Here is a 22,965-nt window from a genome sequence, read left to right on the forward strand (position 1 = left end):
ACTTTATGTACAGTGAGACTATTTAATAAAGTTCAATTATTTATTACGCTGGGTGTGCCTGCTTGTATGTACCACTTTAAGTAGTAAATGCTTTAGTTCCCTATGGGTCTGAGCCTCTCTTTTTTGTTCATTTTCTGTAAGACCAACACTTTTAAAAGGGCCACTGACAGATACAATTGCTCCAGCGGTCACTTAGTACACAAAGGAGTGTTCCTCTCTGCTGCACTAAGCCACCGCTGGACCTAAACAATAATTCGCTGTAAAATAATAAAATCGATAATTGACATAACTGACAATGCGTTGTGTGACATGTCCAACATTCCAGCTTCTTTCTTCTGCGAATGCCTCAAAGCTGGCATTCTCTCAACATCAGGTGGGAAGAATGCCAGCTTCCAGTCATGCGCAGGAAAAAGAAGAAGCCAGACTGCTGGACTGATGTCATGCATCGCAAGCTCACAATGTAAGTTATTTATTTAATTTTTTTACTGCTAATTACCATTGTTTCAGTCCAGTTGTGGCTTTATACAGCAGGGAGGAGCATTCCTTGCTGTACTAAGTGAACATTGGAGCGATTGATCTGTCAATGGCCCTTTAAACATATTGTACGGCTCTCAAGGAATTATATTTCAAAATATGTGGCGTTTACGGCTCTCTTAGCCAAAAAGGTTCCTGACCCCTGCTCTAAGGAGTCGAAGGCTTGGAGTGACCCCTATACAGGGATTTCCCCTTGACCACCAATAGAGGGTCCGATGAAGCAGACACCTGTGTTAAACCGACCTAGGAGGCTGGGAAGAAATGAACTGACAAAACAGGGCAGAACGTGGAACTAGGAAGCAGGCTGAAGACTGCAGGGAACCGTACAGGATCCAGGACTCAGGATGCCGAGAAGGCCAGACACGATCCTAGGGAAAAAGGAACACAGAGTAAGGCAGGCAAATTGGATTGGTAAGCATAGCAGGACCAGACCTGGAGCAGCAACTTCAGGATAATAGAAGTTGCCCAGGCGGAGTCCAGGAGTGACTGAGATCCTTTTATCCCTCCAGCCTGCAGGTGATAGGCCGGGAGAAGGGGCAGTGAGTAGGAATGGGCTGGCCCTTTAAGAAGCCTGAGAGCTGGCCTGCCCGCCCCCTATGCACTCCCTTGGAGAGGGAGAGGAACGAGGAAGTGCAGCAGACATGGGAGCAAGGACCCGGGCAGCATGTCTGCAGGGATGGACCCCGGAGCGCCGGCGGACGACCGGAGCGTGACCCTGCTGGCTCAGGACAGGACCGGAGGGGGTAAGAACAGGCGGGGAAGTGAAAGTAGGTGCCCCGGGCCGCGAGGTGGTGACAGTACCCCCCCTCCAGGCCCCCCCGGGCGGCGACTGGCAAGGAACCGACGTAGGAGGCGAGGAGCATGGATGTTGCCCTCCGGTTCCCAGGACCTCTCCTCAGGACCAAACCCCTTCCAGTCGACCAGGTACCATGTGGCACGCCCTCTCTTCTTCACGTCCAGAATGGCACTGACCTCATACTCGTCATTGGCCGAGATAGGAGGAGGACGCTCTCCCGGATCCTGGGAGAAGCGGTTGAGGATCACAGGCTTGAGGAGGGAACGGTGGAAAGAATTATGTATTCGCAGAGAAGGAGGCAGTCGTAGCCAATAGCACACATCGTTGAGTCTCCGGGACACGTCGAACGGTCCGATGTACCGAGGTCCGAGCTTGAAAGAGGGCACCTTAAGGCGGACGTACTTGGCTGATAACCATACCTTGTCACCCGGTTGAAACATCCGGGCATCAAGTCTTCTTTTGTCGGCATGGTCCTTCATACGCTGGGATGCTTTCTCAAGAGCTACATGAGTCTTGTTCCAGATGTCGGCGAAGTCGCGAGCCACGGCCTCTGCTGCAGGATTGGTAGTTGCGATGTCCAAGGGAGTCGGGATCCTCGGGTGCTGCCCATATACAATAAAAAATGGAGTGTTACGTGAAGACTCACCAACATGGTTATTGTACGAGAACTCCGCCCAAGGCAGTAGGGACGTCCAGTTGTCGTGGTGTGCGCTGACAAAGTGCCGTAGATAACCTGCCAACACCTGGTTTACCCGTTCCACCTGTCCGTTAGACTGTGGATGATAAGCCGAAGAGAAGTCCAAGGCAATATCGAGTTTCCTGCAGAGAGACCGCCAGAATCGGGACACGAATTGAACTCACCTATCGGAAACAATGTTGGAGGGTAACCCATGCAACCGGAGGATATGTTGAACAAACAACTCGGCCAGCTTGGGTGCCGAAGGAAGACCAGGCAGAGAAACGAAGTGACCCATCTTGGAAAAACTGTCCACCACGACCCAGATGACAGTATTCCCGGAGGATGCAGGAAGATCCGTGACGAAGTCCATCGCAATGTGTTGCCATGGTTTTGATGGTATAGGCAAGGGCAAGAGTTGACCGGCGGGAAGCCGTTTGGGGGTCTTGTTGCGGGCACAGGAAGAACAGGCAGAGACGTAGTCTGTCACCTCTTGACGCATCCCAGGCCACCAGTAGTACCGGCCGATCAATTGTAGGGTCTTAGTCAGACCCGCGTGCCCGGCTAGTAAGGAGGAATGTCCCCAGCGAAGGATGCGTTCTCGATTAGGTTCAGGCACCAGCGTCTTACCTGGGGGTACCTGCGACAGTCGGAGCGGTGCAACCATGATCACCTTGGATGGATCGATGATGGGACGAGGTTCCTCCTCATGATCGTCGGTAAGAAAAGACCGGGAGAGGGCGTCAGCCTTGACATTCTTATCTGCGGGACGAAAATGAAGACGGTAGTCAAACCGAGCAAAGAATAAAGACCAACGGGCCTGGCGAGGATTGAGCCTCTGGGCAGAGTGGAGATAGGCCAAGTTCTTGTGGTCGGTGTAGATCACCACCGGGTGCACCGCTCCCTCTAGGAGGTAACGCCACTCCTCCAAGGCCATTTTGATGGCAAGCAACTCACGGTCATCAATGGAGTAATTCCGCTCACAGGGGGAAAAGGCCTTCGAAAAGAAGCCGCAAGAGACCATACGTCCGGAGGCGGCTTTCTGCGTGAGGACGGCCCCGGCACCTGTGGAGGATGCGTCCACCTCCAGAAAGAACTGCTTCTCAGCGACGGGCCTGTGCAGGGCTGGTGCGGAGGAGAAGGCCCGTTTGAGTGCCTGGAAGGAGCACTCGGCCTCTGGAGCCCATCCATTAGCAGGTGTTCCCTTGCGTGTGAGTGCAGTGAGGGGCTTGACCACATCCGAGAAGTGCGGGATAAACTGCCGGTAGTAGTTGGCGAATCCCAAGAAGCGCTGGATGGCTTTGATCCCGACCGGCCGAGGCCAGTTCATGATGGCCGACACTTTATCAGGATCCATCTCCAGCCCAGAGTCAGAGACGATGTATCCAAGGAACGGCAGAGAAGACCGCTCGAAGAGGCATTTCTCATACTTGGCGTACAAGCGGTTCTCCCGTAATCGAAGGAGAACTCGTCGGACGTCTCTTCTGTGTGTGGGTAGGTCTGGGGAGAAAACCAAGATGTCATCTAGGTATACCACAACACATACGTACAGCAAGTCACGGAAGACGTCGTTCACGAACTCCTGGAAAACGGCTGGTGCATTACACAGTCCGAAGGGCATCACCCGGTATTCGAAGTGACCATCACGGGTGTTGAAGGCGGTTTTCCACTCGTCACCGGCCCGGATGCGGACAAGGTTGTAGGCCCCTCGCAGGTCCAGCTTGGTGAACATCCGGGCTCCCCGGAGCCGATCGAAGAGTTCTGGAATAAGAGGCAGAGGGTACTTATTCTTTACCGTGATGGCGTTTAATCCACGGTAGTCAATGCAAGGACGCAAGGACCCGTCCTTCTTTTTCACGTAGAAGAACCCGGCTCCAACAGGGGATGTGGACCTCTGGATGAATCCCCGGGCCAAGCTGTCTGTGACGTATTCTGACATCGCCTGAGTCTCAGCAGGGGACAGTGGGTAGATTCGTCCTGTAGGAAAAGAAGCACCTGGAACCAAATCGATGGGACAATCATAAGGCCTGTGCGGGGCAAAACCTCTGCTTCTCGTTTATCGAAGACATCCGCATATGCCCAGTAGGCCTCCGGAAGTCCAGGCAAGGACGTAGGTGAGGGAGGCAAACGGATAGGCTGGACGGACAGCAGGCAACGGCTATGGCAGGCCGAACCCCAACGCTGGACCTCCCCACTTTGCCAGTCTATGACTGGCTCATGCATACGCAGCCATGGCAGACCGAGCATGAAAGGTGGTGAGAGAGTGGGTAGCACGTAAAAGGCAATCCTCTCAGTATGGAGAGCTCCGATCTGAAGCTCCACTTCTCTGGTAATGCCCTCAACGGAGTCTTGTAGGGGTCTCCCGTCAATGGAGGTGATGGTGCGGGGATGCTGCAGGGGGTGTATATGGATGCCGAGGCGGAGAGCCATGTCTCGCTGAATAAAGTTACCTGCAGATCCCGAGTCCAAATACGCCAAGTCTGAGAACCGCCTGTCACCGACTTTCACCTGTATGGAAACAGTTAACGGTAGAGAGGTATCACTCTCACCTAGGATGGCCTCTCTTACCTGTCCTAGGTGGAGGAGTTTTCCGGTCTTCTGGGACATTGCCGGCGGAAGTGGTTGGAGCCACCACAATAGAGACACAACCTCCGGGCGACTCTCTCCTCACGCTCCCGGGGACTCAGCCGGAGACGATCCACCTCCATGGGTTCGGGTGCTTCGGCAGACGAGGCGTTACCTGGTAACAGGGGCCTCTGAAAAGAGGGTGCCAATCGAGGTGGTCTTCTCTCCTGGGTTCTCTCCTTGGTGCGTTCTTGTAGGCGGCGGTCTATCCGGACGGCAAGGGAGATGTATTCGTCCAGGGTACCGGGAAGGTCTCGTACGGCAAGCTCGTCCTTATTGATCCAGCTCTTGATGTAGATCTGCAAGATGAGAGGAGTAAGATGCTTCCACCCCTTGAGGGGAACCTAGACGGGCCTCAAGGGTCCGCATGAACGCAACAACCTGTTCCTGGCTCTGGAGGAGACTAGCAAGCTCCCTCTGAGCATCGAACCTGGCATCAGCGGGGTCCATGGCCTGGGCAAAATCTGTCACGCCCTACAGATGGATCTATCGGGTGAACCCTCTGGACCGCAAATACAGCGGTTGCTGATACCAGGAAGGGAGAGCCAGACCAAGAAAGCAGGTTCAAACGCTTTATTGTAAAGTAATACAAATACTAGGGGAGACACCTCAAAGGAGGGCCACAGGACCACAACACCAGGGTGCCTCTAAGGAGTCCAAGGCTTGGAGTGACCCCTATACAGGGATTTCCCCTTGACCACCAATAGAGGGTCCGATGAAGCAGACACCTGTGTTAAACCGACCTAGGAGGCTGGGAAGAAATAAACTGACAAAACAGGGCAGAACGTGGAACTAGGAAGCAGGCTGAAGACTGCAGGGAACCGTACAGGATCCAGGACTCAGGATGCCGAGAAGGCCAGACACGATCCTAGGGAAAAAGGAATACAGAGTAAGGCAGGCAAATTGGATTGGTAAGCATAGCAGGACCAGACCTGGAGCAGCAACTTCAGGATAATAGAAGTTGCCCAGGCGGAGTCCAGGAGTGACTGAGATCCTTTTATCCCTCCAGCCTGCAGGTGATAGGCCGGGAGAAGGGGCAGTGAGTAGGAACGGGCTGGCCCTTTAAGAAGCCTGAGAGCTGGCCTGCCCGCCCCCTATGCACTCCCTTGGAGAGGGAGAGGAACGAGGAAGTGCAGCAGACATGGGAGCAAGGACCCGGGCAGCATGTCTGTAGGGATGGACCCCAGAGCGCCGGCGGACAACCGGAGCGTGACCCTGCTGGCTCCGGACAGGACCGGAGGAGGTAAGAACAGGCGGGGAAGTGAAAGTAGGTGCCCCGGGCAGCGAGGTGGTGACAGTCATGTGAGGTCTTGTTTTTTGCGAGACGAGTTGACGTTTTTATTGGTACCATTTTCGGGCACGTGACACTTTTATTCTGATTTTTGTGAGGCAGAAAGAACAAAAACCAGCAATTCGTGAATTTCTTTTGGGGGGGTGTTTATACCGTTCCACGTTTGATAAAATTGATAAAGCAGTTTTATTCTTCGGGTCAGTACGATTACAGCGATACCTCATTTATGTCATGTTTTTATGTTTTGGCGCTTTTGTACGAAAAAATAGATTTTATATAAAAAATAATTATTTTTGCATCGCTTTATTCTGAGGACTATAACTTTTTTATTTTTTTGCTGATGATGCTGTATGGTGGCTCATTTTTTGCGGGACAAAATGACGTTTTCAGCGGTACAATGGTTATTTATGATCGCGTGTTATTCCACTTTGTGTTCAGCGGTATAATAAAATCTTTGTTTTTTGCCTCGGTTTTTTTTTTTTACGATGATCACTGAAGGGGTTAACTTGTGGGACAATTTTATAGGTCGGGCCATTACGGACGTGGCAATACTAAATATGTGTACTTTTATTGTTTTGTTTTTTTTATTTAGACAAAGAAATTTATTTATTGGAACAATATTTTTTTTTCTTTATTTAGGATTTTTTATTTTTTTTACACTTCTAAATATATATTTTTTTTACTTCTTTACATTGCCCCGGGGGGGACATCACATTATAGTGACAGATCGCTGATCTGACACTTTGCAGTGCACTGTGTCAGATCAGCGATCTGACAGGCACTGCAGGGAGACTTCCCGGCGCCTGCTCTGAGCAGGCGCTTGGAAGCCATCTCCCTGCAGGACTCGGAAAGCCCCCCCTCGGCCATTTTGGATCCGGGCCTGCAGGGAGGAGGTAGATCGCATCGCGGTGCTCCGAGGGTCTCAGGGAAGCACACAGGGAGCCCCCTCACTGCGCGATGCTACCCTATGCCGCCGGAACGCTGCGATCATGTTTGATCGCAGTGTTCCGGGTCGTTAATGTGCCAGGAGCGGTCCGTGACCGCTCCTGGCACATAGTGCCGGATGTCAGCTGTGATAATCAGCTGACACCCGGCGGCGATCGGCCGTGCTCCCCCACTGTGAGCATGGCTGATCGCATATGATGTACTATCCTGTCGAGGGTCAGATAGGCCCAGGTCACCTCGATGGGATAGTACGTCTAAGGTCAGAGAGGGATTAAAATCCTGCAGTGCACACAAGGTCCCCCTGCTCATGCCAACACATGTTCAGGCCCATTTGAAGTTTGCCAATGACTATGTGGATGATCCAGAGGAGGAATGGGAGAAGATCATGTGGTCAGATGAGACCAAAATAGAACTTTTCTTTTTGGTATCAACTCCACTCGCCGTGTTTGGAGGAGGAAGAAGAAGGATGAACACAACACCAAGAACACCATCCCAACCGTGAAGCATGGTGGGGGAAACATCACACTTTGGGGGTGCTTTACTGCAAAGGGAACAGGAGGACTGTCCCGTATTGAAGGGAAGACGTATGGGGTCATGTATCGCAAGTTGTGGCCAAGAACCTCCTTCCCTCAGTAAGAGAATTGAAGATGGGTCGTGGCTAACACACAGCCAGGGCAACTAAGCAGTGGCTCTGTAAGGAGCATTTCAAGGTCCTGGAGTGGCCTAGCCAGTCTCCAGACCTGAACCCAATAGAAACTCTTTGGAGGGAGTTGAAACTCAATGTTGCCCAGTGACAGCCCTGAAACCTGAAAGAACTGGAGATCTGCATAGAGTAGTGGGCCAAAATCCATGTGTCACGATCCAATTTTGGATGTGTGGCAGCTCTGGTTCCACTAGGTTTTAAATGTAGCTTTGTTTCCATTCAGGACCAGCAGGGGTTAATGTTAGCTTACCCAGCTGGCAGCCTGCTGCAACTGCAGAGTGGCTAGGTCCGCTGATGTGGGCTGTGACCACTTCCACCATCCTTTAAATTGTAACCTGATGCATCAGCTGACTGTTGGTGATATTGTTTCTCTATGGAGACCAGCCACGCAGTTGCAGCTCTCTGGTGTCAGCTACTTCTGGTGCCTCCGGAGCCTACATTATTGCCACCTCCATTGGGCTGCATTTGCCGTAAATCTGAGGATCAGGTGACTGCAGAGGTGAACTCTAGTGGATTGAGGCATCCTCACCGTACGTCGTTTCCGGTGAGGTCCAGTGTTGAGGGTCCAGAGGCCCCTCATTGAAAGGGGGATACCGCCACGATCCAATTTTGGATGCATGGCAGTTCTGGTTCCACTGTTAAATGTAGCTTTCTTCCTTTCAGGACCAGCGGAGGTTAATGTTAGTTTCCCCTGTTGGCAGCCTGCTGCAACTGCAGAGTGGCTAGGTTGGCTGATGTGGGTGGTGACGACTCTCACCATCCTTTAAATGGTCACTTGATGCATCAGCTGATGGTTGGTGATAGTTTCTCTATGGAGACCAGCATGTAGTTGCAGCTCTCTGATTTCAGATACTTGTGGAGTTTGGAGTCCTGTTTTGGTGTCATCTGCGGTATGGAGCTTGGCAGCGGAGTCTGGAAGCTAAGTGTTGTGTTTATTGCTTTTCCCTCTCGTGTTTGTCACGGTCCCCTGTGTTTGTACCATCTGCAGTGGTGAGGTCAGCACCCTTGCCGGCTAGTGCACTAGCCAGGGCAGTGTTCTGGACCCGTTGAAGCGTGTAACATGCGAAACGGTTGTAGTCCATTAACCTAACCAGCTTGTTCCGCAACTATCCTGTCCTCTGTAACCATGTCCACAGCATGTTGTTGAAATAAAGAACAAAGGTTTTTTTATCGGAAGATTTGTGTGGTGCTGCTACTTTCTTCCCTATTTGGATTATCCAGGGCAGTGTGAGGTGACAGCGAGGGACGAGGTTCCTGATGGCGGTGGGGGTGAAGAACCCATTTAGGGCGTTAGGGGAGTGCAGGGACAGGCTCAGATTTGAGCTCACGGGGTGTCCATTCCTCATTTCCCTATCGGTAGGGCCTTCCTCTCTCCTTTTCCATCCCGTTGTGTGTTTGTTATGTCGTCCGCTGACCAACCCCCGTTTGGGTCATTGTATTTCGTGACACCATGCTGCAGTGTGTGTAAACTTGGTCAAGAACTACAGGAAAAGTTTGACCTCTGTAATTGCAAACAAAGGTTTCTGCACCAGATATTAAGTACTGTTTTTCAATTTTATCAAACACTTATTTCATGCAATAATTACCCACAATAAAAATTACAGACCTGTCCATTCTTTGTAGGTGTGAAAACTTGCAAAATCAGCAGTGTATCAAATACTTATTTTCCCAACTGTATATGCAGAATGTATTTACAGCAGTCTTAGTGTATCCTATGGAGGTTATACAGCAGTCTCTGTGTATTCTATGTGATGCATACAGCAAACTCTAGGGGTATCCTATGTGATGTGTACAGCAGTCGCAGTATCTTTAATTTGATTTGCACAGTCTCAGTGTAGCATTATATAAATTGGATATGGTTCTTTTTTATATTAGTGATTACAAATTGGGACCAGCTTAATGATTAAAAAATTCTGTCTGAGGAGGCCGCTGCATATTTAGTTTTATTACATGTGTACATTTTTGCTTATCTGTTGGAGGCGGATATCACAAAAATTAAGCACAGACTTTTTTCTGCTTATTAGATTTAGTTAGCATTTGTGTTATGACTCTGTTGTCAGGTATACGAGGACCAGGGCCTCCTTCCTTGTCTCTACCGCTAGGGTACTCTAGCTCACTCTGTTTCCCGATTTACTTCTGATTGTGAAGATGCCGGGGTCACATACCTTGACTTAATTCCTGAATCTGCTCTCAGTCTGTACCCTTCCCCCACCCATGGAAGAGGGGAGTATTAGTGTACCGTAATACACTAGACTAACGAGGTAATATGAACAAGGGCAACAAAATTCCCAAACATACAAATATACACACAAACAACAGAGGTACACACCGGGGAGTGGAGGATGGGGTTAAACAAAAGTAGAAAGGGAATTATTACACACTCAAAACCTAGCAACAGTCACAGATTATCCCACCAAATGCATTCTCCAATAATTACCACTAACAACCTCCAGCCATGCAGCATAAGCTATCTCTGACAATGAGTGCTAGCCAGGACCCAGATTATATAGATTAGAGTGGCTATCAGTGCACAGCTAAGAGCCTTAACACTTCAGGAGCTCTCAAATTAACAGATTAACTAATGCACTGTTAAAAGAAACCTGCACCATTTAATATGAAGGCGAAGGGCTACTAATCAGTGCAGGAGTAGGAAAAATCAGATGCTGCGGTCATCTGGCTCCTCTCTGTCATGGTAAACCCGTGACAATTTGGGTACTTAATGTAAGACCCAAGACAACCCTTCTTTTTCCGACATGGCCCACAGGTTCTAAAAGGTTGGAAACCCTTGCTCCAGCCTAACAGTGCCCCTATTTTTTACATTTCTCCACATAAGGCTGGTTTCACACTTGCGTTTTTATCTGCATGCGTTTTTTTAAAAAACGCATGTGTGAAAAAACGCATGTAAACGCGGTAAAACGCATGCGTTTTTATAGAAAAACACAAGAAAACACAAGAAAAAACAAGAAAACCCTAACCCTAACCCTACCCCTAACCGTGACTGAAATACGTGGCACTGAAATACGTGCAACTGAAATACGTGGTACTTAAATACGTGGCACTTAAATACGTGGCACGTGGCACTTAAATATGTGGCACTTAAATACGTGGCACGTGGCACTTAAATATGTGGCACGTGGCACTTAAATACGTGGCACGTGGCATACGTGGCACTGAAATACGTGATACGTGGCACTTAAATACGTGGCAATATGTCAGAAAATGTTCATTAAACGGTTAGGGGTGAGGTTAGGGGTAGAGTTAGGGTTTGGATCCCTTTATCACCTTGATGGTGGTGGGTGGCTTTTCAGTGTGTTTTCTGTTTTTTTTTCTATAAAAACGCATGCGTTTTTAGCACAAACAAACGCATGTGCTTAAAAACGCATGCGTTTACATAGACAGCAATGCATTTTTTTGCCGCGAAAAAACGCATGCGTTTTTTCGCGGCAAAAAAACGCGCAAAAAAATACTGCAGGTAGCATTTTTTAAAATGAACGCATGCAGACAAAAAACGCATGCGTTTGAAAACGCGACCAAACGCATGTGCAAAAAAACGCATGCGTTTTCAATGTTAAATATAGAAAAAAAAACGCATGCGTTTTTTGTGCAAAAAACGCTGCTGACAAAAACGCAAGTGTGAAACCAGCCTAACTTGGCAAAACAATGTGAAGTACATTAATGTGGTAACTCTGGAAATGATAGAGAGCTTGTCTAGTTGCCTCAGAAGCTTTCGAAACATTTATATTTTGGACAGTTGGAACTTTAACCCTTTAAGAAATATAACAAGAATATATGTATGGATGTTACACTTGCCGATATCTGTCAGAGTCTAGCATTAAAGTCCCATTACTCACAATAGGCATGTAATGTCAATGGGCTGAGCAACTGACTGATGTGTCCAAAAATGCTCATTCATTTTGCATGAAATTGTTTATGTGAATGAAAAAATTTTTCATCTTTCAAAAATTTTGTAATACAAATTGTTTGCACGCTCAAGGAATAGACCGACAACATGGAGACGTGGAAATTGAAGTCCTAAATAGGTATGACTCAGTGATTGGTTGATTGTGTTCTGTGGCAACTGTTCAGTATCAGTTGGAGCGAGTACATATTCCTTATTGTTCCAAATGCATATAATATTCATGTTCGTAGAATACTGTGAAATTGAAAAAACATTTTATGGCTAATTCGATATAAATTTAAATATTTGTAAATTGTTTAAGTCAGGTCATTGTGTTACGTGTATAATTTAACAATTTTTGGCAATATTTTTTTCTTTCGTAACGCGATCTTCATTAAAAATATACAGTAGTAATCTTGCAATTTTCACACTGGCCACTAGAACATTTTTAAACTCATACTTCCTGTCCTTTCAGGAATAGTTTTCAGCAGGCTCCTTATCATTAGAGGCAGAATAACAATTACAGGTAACACCTCTATACACAGCTGATAACACAGGATCCACCAATCACAATAGGAGATGTCACACCTGACCCTGCACCCCCTCCCTTCACAATATCCAAAAGATAGAGGATCTAGGCCAGGGCCGTTTCTTCAACAGGGCGGGCAGGGCGGCCACACGGGGCGCCGTGGGGCCGGGGGGCGCAGGAGAGGCCTCGGGCCCCGGTGGTCCCCTGCCCGCTGCTGCTGCTGTTTAAGGGCTGTCAGGGGCGCGGATGCCGCGCTCAGTGCTGAGCGCGGGCGCGCCCTGCCCGAACTCAAGGTACCTTCACACGAAGCGACGCTGCAGCGATAGCGACAACGATGCCGATCGCTGCAGCGTCGCTGTTTGATCGCTGGAGAGCTGTCACACAGACCGCTCTCCAGCGACCAACGATGCCGAGGTCCCCGGGTAACCAGGGTAAACATCGGGTTGCTAAGCGCAGGGCCGCGCTTAGTGACCCGATGTTTACCCTGGTTACCAGCGTAAAAGTAAAAAAAACAAACAGTACATACTCACCTGCGCGTCTCCCAGCCTCTGCTTCCTGCACTGACTGAGCTCCGGCCCTAACAGCACAGCGGTGTCGTCACCGCTGTGCTTTCACTTTCACTTTAGGGACCGGAGCTCAGTCAGTGTGATGAAGCAGACGCTGGAGGACGCATGTGAGTATGTACTGTTTGTTTTTTTTACTTTTACGCTGGTAACCAGGGTAAACATCGGGTTACTAAGCGCGGCCCTGCGCTTAGTTACCCGATGTTTACCCTGGTTACCAGTGTAAAATATCGCTGGTATCGTTGCTTTTGGTGTCAAACACAACGATACACAGCGATCGGACGACCAAATAAAGTTCTGGACTTTATTCAGCGACCAGCGACATCACAGCAGGATTCTGATCGCTGCTGCGTGTCAAACGAAACGATATCGCTAGCGAGGACGCTGCAACGTCACGGATCGCTAGCGATGTCGTTTCGTGTGAAGGTACCTTCAGCTGCAAATCTGACAGCTGAGCGGTCAGATCATCGCCTCGCGTCGCCGCGCCCCCCCCCCCGCACCGCACATAATGGTTGCGGCCACCTCGGCGCCGCCACTCACCTCCGCTCCGCGCTGGTATGTGGAAACATTTAGCTCCTGCTGATTTCTACTTGGCACCAGGCGACAATGCAAAGGTGTCAGTGACAGCGACATGCCCCAGTTATCTGCCTCTTCTCTCAAAAGTGACTGCCCCGATATACTATGCCATTCACATGCCCCCCAATATACTGTACCATTCACTTGCCCCCAATATACCGTGCCGTTCACCTGCCCCCAATATACCTTGCTGTTCACCTGCCCCCCAAATTACTGTGCCATTCACCTGCCCCAATATACCGTGCCGTTCACCTGCCCCCAATATACCGTGCCGTTCACCTGCCCCCAATATACCGTGCCGTTCACCTGCCCCAATATACTGTGCCATTCACATGCCCCCAATATACCGTGCCGTTCACCTGCCCTAATATACTGTGCCATTCACCTGCCCCAATATACTGTGCCATTCACTTGCCCCCAATATACCGTGCCATTCACCTGCCCCAATATACCGTGCCGTTCACCTGCCCCCAATATACCGTGCCGTTCACCTGCCCCAATATACTGTGCCATTCACATGCCCCCAATATACCGTGCCGTTCACCTGCCCTAATATACTGTGCCATTCACATGCCCCCAATATACTGTGCCATTCACATGCCCCCAATATACCGTGCCGTTCACCTGCCCTAATATACTGTGCCATTCACGTGCCCCAATATACTGTGCCATTCACCTGCCCCCAGTATACCGTGCCATTCACCTGCCCCAATATACCGTGCCATTCACCTGCCCCCCAATACACTGTGCCATTCACCTGCCCTAATATACCATGCCGTTCACCTGCCCCCAATATACGGTGCCATTCACATACCCCCAATATACCGTGCTGTTCACCTGCCCCCAATATACCGTGCCGTTCACCTGTCCCAATATACTGTGCAGGGGCGCCGCGCTCTCGGCTGAGCACGGGCGCTCCCTGAGACAGTGATCAAAGAGCTAAGCACACACACTATCACTGTCAGACTAGGCTGCCTGGCTGTTGCCAATTTCAATGCTGGACAGGACAGGCTGCAGTCTAGTCTGACAGTGGTAGCAGTATAGCAAAAATGCCCACCCCCTGCCTATGGATTAGTCCTTCCCTTCCCAGCAGCCCCAATATCCGGAAATTCACGAGGCTCTCCTAGATTTGGAGCAAAAGGTTGATGATCCCACTCTTGCTTCTGAAGCAAAGTCACTGTCAGTGATGTTGGAAGACTTTGCCTTTCTAATCACACTGGTAGTATGGTATGACCTTTTATTTCAGGTACAAATCGTAAGTAAATCTATGCAGTCAAAAAATATGGAGATGACTCGATGCAACGATTTGTTGAAGAAGTGTACCATATTTGTAAAAGAATATCGTGATTCTGGCTATGAATCTGCAAAGACCGTGGCCACTGAAATGGCTACAGACTTGGGCATCGAAGCTAAATTTACAATAAATAAAAGGCCCAGTAAAAAAAAAAAATTGTTTGACTATGAAAGTCAGGATGAGTTAATTACAGATGCAGAGCAACATTTTAAGATTTCTGTTTTCTACCCTCTTGTAGATAACATGGTTGCATCACTGGAGAGGCGTTTCTCACAACTGTCTGAGCATAATAAATGTTGGGGCTTTCTATACAACATTAAAGATTTGCCAGAAAAAGAACAACTTAAAAATATGTGCAAATCGTTGGAAAATATGCTAAGCCATACTGCAGAGGTAGACAAACTACAATGTGACATTGACGGCAATGAATTGCTGGAAGAATTAAAACATATTCAGCCAATGATTTCAAATTCTTCTATAACACCACTGGAGGTTTTGAAGCACATAAATTACACGCACTCTCATGACCTGTTTAAAAACATATGGATTGCCATGAGGATATTACTAACTATTCCGATTACAGTTGCAAGCAGTGAGAGAAGCTTTAGCAAACTGAAGCTGATAAAAACATATCTTCGTACCACAATGACAGATGAGAGGTTATCATCTCTTGCTATTTTATCAATAGAAAATGAACTGGCAGAAAAGCTGAATTATTCGGAAGCTATTAATGCTTTTGCAGCGGCTAAATCTAGAAGAGTCAGTTTCTCATAAATCTGCAACCTACAATTTTTAGGATCTGTTTCCAAAATAATTAATAGATATTATTTACCTACAACTTTGTTCTCACCGTTAATAATTAGCATACTTGTCCCTTTTCCCCAAGTTCTATATAAGTTAAAGGCAAATTATAATTTATTAAAAAAAGGGAAGATACAAGCCTGCTCTCTATTTATTACTCAAGCCCACAAAAATAATGTTTATTATTTTCGGTGCCGGGGGGGGGGGGGGGGGGGGGGAGAAATTTCCTACTCTCGCCCTGTGTCATTTTTGGGCTAGAAACTGCCCTGATCTAGGCCTGACCATTGTGGCTATGACATGTGTTAATTCCTTAAAAAAAACAAAAAAAAAACAAGAAGGTAAGAGTCTAAAAAAGCCCCTGTGGCAATAGTGAAAATTGCAAGATTTAGAACTTTTATGTTTAATAAAGATTGTTATAAGAAAAACAAAAAATATTGCTAAAAAAAATACATTTAACACAAAAACTTTTTTTTAAAAAAAAAGGGTAATTTCCTGTTGAAGCATTCCCTTTAAAAAACAATTTAAGAGAAGTAGATAACTTTCCAGTTTGATCATTAAGAGACTGGATCACCCTTTGCAAACAAATAAGATGAGAGTCCATGACCATTGATTTAAAAAATATTCAAAAATATGGGCATAATAGATGAGGATGACTGAGAAGACAAGCATACTAAAAAAAAAAGGTTCTCTGCGCTAATCAGAAGGCATGATGCAGATTATTGACCCACAGCACCTGGGAAGGAAGCGTTCTCTATCAGTGCATGCCATCAATCTTCTACATTGTTTCTACATTATATCTGTTCTATACATTATTGGAAAATAGTATGTCGATTTTCTATGTTCTCAAACAAAACTTGATTACATTAAAAACAAATGATACAACGTTCACAATTGCCGAGAATAGACTATCAAAAAAGTGAAGTGACACAAATCTTTCGGTCTTCCATGGCTGAGGACAGTCATTTATGGCACAATAAGCCATGGTGGATTGTCGATAGGTTGTACAATGAACATTTGTTTGGCCGCATGGAGACCAATTCTTAATTTGCCATGTGCATGTCTTTTCCCCCAAATACTGTTGAAAAGCATAGCAATACTGCCAAGAGGTTCAATCAGTTTTTGGCACACATACCAGTGTATTATATCCAGGAGCTATACCGATTCTCATACGCAACAGCCAACTCACTTTTTTGAGGTGGTGGATTCTGTTCATCAGCAACTCTCCACCATAAAGGAACCTTATGTTCCTTACTTCTCAGCAAGTATTGCACCTGCCATTTCCATTATTCATGGCAGGCAAGTCATTGAACTGAATGCCCACCTCTCAGAGTATGCACTTTGACAGACAGGAGAGCAAGAGCAGAGAGTCAAAGTCATGCTCTTACTTCCTGTAATGTCTCGTCTTCTCTGCTGATAGCGATGGATTACACTTGACAACAGTGAACAGCATGTTAAACAGAGCAAAAACATCTAATGGCTGGGACTTTGGGGTGATTTTTCTGTCATAAGACAATAGAATTATTGAATAAAGTGATTTGACAATTTATCAGATTCTCAAATGAGAGTAAGTCGTCTATAAGTACAGTGATCATTTGGTTGTATGTCCAGCTTGCAGTCGTAAACAGACATTTAGTGCTCAGCAGTCAGATATGCGCCCTTTTTATTCCAAGACAATCATTATCAGAAAAGACAGATGTTTTCTGATACAATATTGGCCAGGAAAATATCCAGCGGCCGGTCTGCTAAGTAAGAACTGCAACAAAATCTTGCCAATCATTGCCTGGATGCTGGCCAGATCTGTCCAGCTTCAGTCTCCCTGCATCCTCCAACGCTGCAGAGGCAAAGATGACTCTGCTTGGAGCATTGGACAGCACTCTGTTTTGGCCAGTGGTGCAGCTTTAAATTAAGCAAATCGCTCCCAGCCATTAGGAAGCTGAAAAGCTGGGGAGCATTGTGCTCCTGAAAATATATTGTCAGACAACCTCTTTTGTTTTTGCATTGATTCATATTAGTTCCAAAGTCTTGTAGAGTTTCAGTAACTTAAATAAAATGTTTGTGCAATACTTCATGAATTCATGTATTCAAAATAAATAGTATCACTTGTGGATTTGACTTGGCAGGCGGAGGTTCTAAAGAACATGTTTGACATCTGAGGCTCTGTGCACACGATGCAGATTTTGCTGCGGGTCCACAGCAGTTTCCCATGAGTTTACAGTACAATGTAAACCTATGGGAAACCGAAAACGCTGTGCCCATGCTGCGGAAAAAAACGCACGGAAACGCAGCGGTTTACATTCAGCAGAATGTCAATTCTTTGTGCGGAATCCGCAGCGGTTTTACACCTGCTCCATAATAGAAAACCGCAGGTGTAAAACCGCAGTGGAATAAGCACAAAAACCGCGCTAAATCCGCAGTAAATCCGCTATAAATCCGCAAGAAAAACGCGGTGTTTTTGCCCTGCGGATTTATCAAATCTGCTGCAGAAAAATCCGCAGAGGACCATTCTACGTGTGCACATACCCTTACATTTTTTATGTAACACACTTCACAAAGGATATCACTGTTGGATGCCATATGACCGAGATATTTCAGAATATATCATAGTGGAGGTCCATGAGGTATAACCACTAATTAGCAATGGGACTAAAGTGTTTAGTAAAGAGAGATTACAGGAGATCGGTACTTCTGACAGCATTTCTTCCAGACACTATACTTCTAAAGAAGATCTCTACAATTCAGTTATCGAAATCTGTAAAGAACACCAAAGACAAGGGTCTTAAGGATCTTTAGTAATTCATCTTCATATTTTTAGGTTGATTTATCTATTTGTGGGTGCAACGTGAGAACCCAGCGAATGGTACAAAAATACAATTGGAATATTAAACTAATGTCACCTCGAATTTCGCAAACCCCATAAAACAAGATTGGTCCTCACTCAGCAACAAAAAAAAAAAAATTTAGAGGGCACCATAGCATCACAGAAAGGCGATATTCTGGATCTTACTCTTACATCTAGAGCCTTTTTCAAGTTTGACAAAAACTCAATGTCAGAATATTCTCTGTGATCTGTGAGAAATAAGTAGATTATATGTAGGCTGACATATGAATAAATTGTTGTAATTTCTCGAGCACGCTCGGGTGTCCTCCGAGTAATTTTAAGTGCTCGGAGATTTAGTTTTTATTGCCGCAGCTGAATGATTTACATCTGCTAGCCAGCATATGTACATGTGGGGATTCCCTAGCAACCAGGCAACCCCCACGTACTTATGCTGGCTAACAGATGTAAATCATTCAGCTCCGGCAAGAAGAACTAAATCTCCGAGCACTAAAAAATACTCGGAGGACTCCCGAGCGTGCTCGAGAAATCTTGAGTAACGAGTATATTCGCTCATCGCTCACAGTTGTAATATCTCTGTGAATACATATATGTAGCCGCTAGATTATGGGGGTCTCCATGATTCCCCTCTGGTAAAAATTGGTACAGAAACAGTGGCCATGGTTGTCAGAAGGAAGGAAGAAGGCAATGTTTGTCTTAACGTTTCCTTTACACAAAGTTTAATTTTTCATTAATTTTTTGCATTTTTTACAAGTTTTTTTGGGGGGTGTCACTTTTAAAGTCTGAAACTGTTGAGTGCATTTTCGTATAAAATACGTATATACCCAAACCTGCTAGCCATGGACCCCAAAAAGCTCTAAAGGTGACAACAAATGGTTTTGGGTTGTTTTTTTAAAAAAAAGCACCATTTGTAGCACATTTAATATTTCAACAATTGGCCAAAGTTTTGCAAATAAAAAACGAAAACATAAAATAAAACTTGTAAAACAGCAGATTTTTCCTAAACATGCAAACTGTAAACCCACTGGAGCATGTTTAACTGATTTCTGATTCCCAGAGAACTCCTCATTATCTTACTGCTCCTTTCAGGGCATTTTGGCAAAGCCTCAGATAGAGACTATTGGCTACATATATATTCATTTGCACCATGCACTTCAGTGTGACAAGACATCAGCAGGTTTGTTTTTATCCAATTGTTTGGTTCCTGTTCACACATTTCAATCAGATCGGAGTGTAGAAGAACACAAAGACCATATCGCTATTGTGGATGACATATTTTTCGTACAATTTCCAACATGGCAGCAATGGTGGCTCTGCGCTCTCCAGCTGTAGGGAAACTACAACTTCCAGAATACTTACAGTCTGCAGCTGGGAGTTGTGGTCTCAGACAAGCCGGACAGCTGCCAGTAGCAGATCACTGACTTTGATTTTGACAATTACATTAAAGAGAATCTAAAGCCAAATTTCACAATCCAAACTGAATATATTTTATACCTGGTGAGACTGGTGTACTTACTCTGAAAATCCCTGTCTGTATATTCCCCAAAATGAAAATGAGTATTTTATGAGATGCCTATTTTAATAAAGGAGAAACTTCCGCAAACGATTACACAGCTATTGTTACACAGATTTTCAAAGTAAGTACACCAGCCTCTTTGGGTCTAACAAATCTATTTAATAGTGTACTCAGTTTGTATGGTGAAATCTGGCGACAGAGCCGCCTTAACTCCCATTATCCGTGCTATACTCACATAAAGCCCGCTGTGCTTGTCTCCAAAAAAGGTGAAGGCTCTAGAGATGGGTAGTAGTCCAGATCCACCGTCGTCCTGCCTGCGGGTCACAGAGTCTCCTTGTTGTGGACCAAATGGGTAAAAATCTGACAAAGGTACCAAACAGCGGGCACCAGAAAACACATGCCACAGGAACAAAAACTGGACCAATGACCCCATCCCCAAATGTGGCGAATATGGCACTGCCCAGGGTGGCACTATACAGCGCCCTGAAGGCTATGGGTGGCCTGGGGTTAGTCACAGCTCGCCTGATGCCCACCAGCAGGGACCCTGGGGGTCTTAGGAGTACAAGCTTCTCATCTTACTGCCTGTACCAGTCCTCTGCAGGTAGGGGCTTATGGTCAGTGCCAGGCTCCCTGCTCTCAGGGCTGAATGGATGTGATGAAGTGGAGTCTGTGCTATGCCAGCCTGCATTACCCTGGCACTACACTATTCCCCTATGCCAGCGATGCCCCGATATGCCAGCATCCCCCTGCACTCTAGCACTGCCCTACTCCTGAGGTGCCCATGCATGCCAGCCCATGCTGCAGCCCCTGCACTGTGGCTCCCGGTCTCTGAGCGTCTCCCGTGCAGGCTGCAGCTCACAGTGACACTGAATTCTCCCTCTGTTCACAACTGACTGCTGGGGGGGTCTGTCCCCTCCCCCAATATCTAACCCCCCCCCCCCCCGGAATGAGAGGTGGGGGCCCCTACCAATCAGGAGGCACCCCGCTCGTCATGACGCCGTCTCTTAAAGAGCCCGGGAAGAAAAGGCAGAAGTTTTTGGACAGGAGTTCTGGAATGTGTCGGTCCTTCCGCAAAGCATCCTGGGGCTCGTAGTCCGGGGCTGTGTTATTACATACGTTACGTGCACGACAATGCTGGTCACCTAGCTGAGGAAAGGACGTATCACCGGCTGTGTCTCCAGCCGTGAGGGACTACAGGTCCCAGCATGCCCTGCAGCTAGAGAGGTTGTGAAGCGCTGAGAGCAGTGCCCTGCACACCTCAGAAGTGCCAGAGACATGGCAGCCCAGGGCAATGCCTGCTCTGGGTACATGGGCTGTACCTGCAGTGCTGCCCACACCTGCCTCTGAGCACCACTGTGCTGGTTGGCATCCTCGGTGTAAAATGTAGGGGTGTGTGCACACTGAGCTTTTTAAGGCACTGGAAGAAAAAGAAAGGTTTTTCAAGCAGAAATCACTTCAGGAAACAACTTTTAGGGCAGGTGCACCCCTCATCTTTTTCCTGAAGCGCTCTTTTACTCTGAGGTAAAGAGAACAGGCGGCGTCCGAGCAGAAGTCGCCCGAGGAGTGAACGAGCCACTTAGTCTAACCTGTGAAGTGGTCAAAAGAAGTGACAGACGAGGGAACACGGTCGTTTTAGGCTACATGCACACGCTGCGGATTTTTCTGCATCGTGGGCACTGCGGATTTTGTTTTCCATAGGGTTACATTGTACTGTACACCGTATGGAAAACTGCTGCGGATCCGCAGTGTCAAATCCGCTGCGGATCCGCAGCAAAATCCGCAGCGTGTGCACATAGCCTAATAGGGCGGTTTGGTGGTGCTTTTTCAGGCAGATTGTGCTAAGGGAAAAATACATTGGGCCTGACGCATGAAGGCCGCTGTGAGCAACCTCCTGGATTAGGTGCTGCAGTCAGACGCTCCTGATTCATGAAGAGGCGTACGACTCGGGAGCGTCGTAAGAGCGGTGTGCGCCTCACTAGTGATGAGCGAGCACTAAAATGCTCTGGTGCTCGGGTCGAGCAAATTGGAATACTCAGGTACTCGACCCGAGTAACAAGCCCAATGTAAGTCTATGGGAAAGCCAAGTATTTTTACCGCGATCCCCCCCAGGGGTCTTTTTAAGGTCTAAAAATGATGGAAACTTCTCAAATTACACAGGAACATCATGGGGATCGCCCCTGGAAGCATTCCTGACTCCAAGGTCACAGCTGTAAGCAATGTTGTCAGAGTTTCACGCCATTTTTACTGGTGCACCAAAAACATACAAAAACGAAACCAAAATGGATTTTGCTGGGAAATATGATAAGGTACATCCTTTCCAGGCTAATGACTTGTATATAAGGCAAAATAATTAACCCTAGACCAAAATGTTCCTCCACCACTTGGGCTGTGTTCATACGCAGCGTTTTTGATGCGTTTTTCAACTTTTACATTGCTTTCAACCAATGCAAATGCATTCACTGGGAAATGTCATTGTAACATTTAACAACCCTAGCTGGCCATGTGGTGTGTGACACATAAGGAGACACCTTGTTTCATTTAGGCTAGGTTCACATTGCGTTAATGGCGTCCGTTAGATGGACGTTACACCGCAGCATAAACGCGGTGTAACGTAGTCCGTTACGGCCACCATTGACTGCAATGTCGGACGCATCGCTAGTGCACGCCCACAATGGGCGTGCGCTAGGGATGTGCCGTCATTGAGTGACAGACCCGGAGACGCAGGCTGCAGCGTTTCCGGGTCCGTCACTGCTAGTGCAGATAGAGCTAACAGATGCTCTATCTGCGCTAGCGCAAGGCCTGCCCTGCTATCAAGTCATATGCACCCCAATAAGCCTTGGAATTCAGGTACTGGATGGCCACAGTAAAAACCCACTTCACATTCTTCAGTTGGTCCTGCCATACTGTTTCCTTATGCATTGAAAGCAAGTTCCGCCTTGACCCAAATTTATGTTCCATTACAAAGGAGTGGGTCTTCTAGACTCATAATGCCCATACACTAAGTGTATGGGCGACAAATATTTCCCCATGGGGGTACATTTTAAAAAAAATATTTAATGGGGATCACAGACACCCTTGCCAAAAAATTGACTGTTTGTAGCAGCATGGAACACGTGAACCCTGGTGATCTAGTGGTGGAAAATGATGAGAGGTGGAGGAAGGCCTCATTAAAAACTAGGCCCAATTTAAAGGAGTGGGTCTCCTAGACTTGTAGTATGGGCTGACAAACATTTCCCCATGGGGGTTATATTTAAAAAAAAAAAAAAAATTATGGGGATCATAGAAGCCCTTGGCCAAAAATTGAATGGCTGTAGCAGCACAGAACACATTCACCATGGTGTTTGCAGAGAATGATGATATGTGGAGGAAGTCATTACTAAAA

The 22,965-nt window shown here is 47.0% G+C and overlaps 1 protein-coding gene across 1 annotated transcript in view; it reads right to left on the bottom strand.

Annotated features, from left to right (window-relative positions):
• The window catches only part of SNED1 (sushi, nidogen and EGF like domains 1), a 290,708-nt gene extending 270,234 nt beyond the window's left edge, over positions 1–20,474 (bottom strand). The window contains exon 1 of the mRNA XM_077291025.1: positions 19,819–20,474. Within this exon, the coding sequence (XP_077147140.1) occupies positions 19,819–20,016 (198 nt within the window). The 5' untranslated portion in view covers positions 20,017–20,474. The remainder of the gene's footprint in view (positions 1–19,818) is intronic.
• Positions 20,475–22,965: the final 2,491 nt, after the last annotated feature.

This window comes from Ranitomeya variabilis, chromosome 2, assembly GCF_051348905.1.
Source record: "Ranitomeya variabilis isolate aRanVar5 chromosome 2, aRanVar5.hap1, whole genome shotgun sequence".
In the NCBI taxonomy this organism is placed as follows: domain Eukaryota; kingdom Metazoa; phylum Chordata; class Amphibia; order Anura; family Dendrobatidae; genus Ranitomeya; species Ranitomeya variabilis.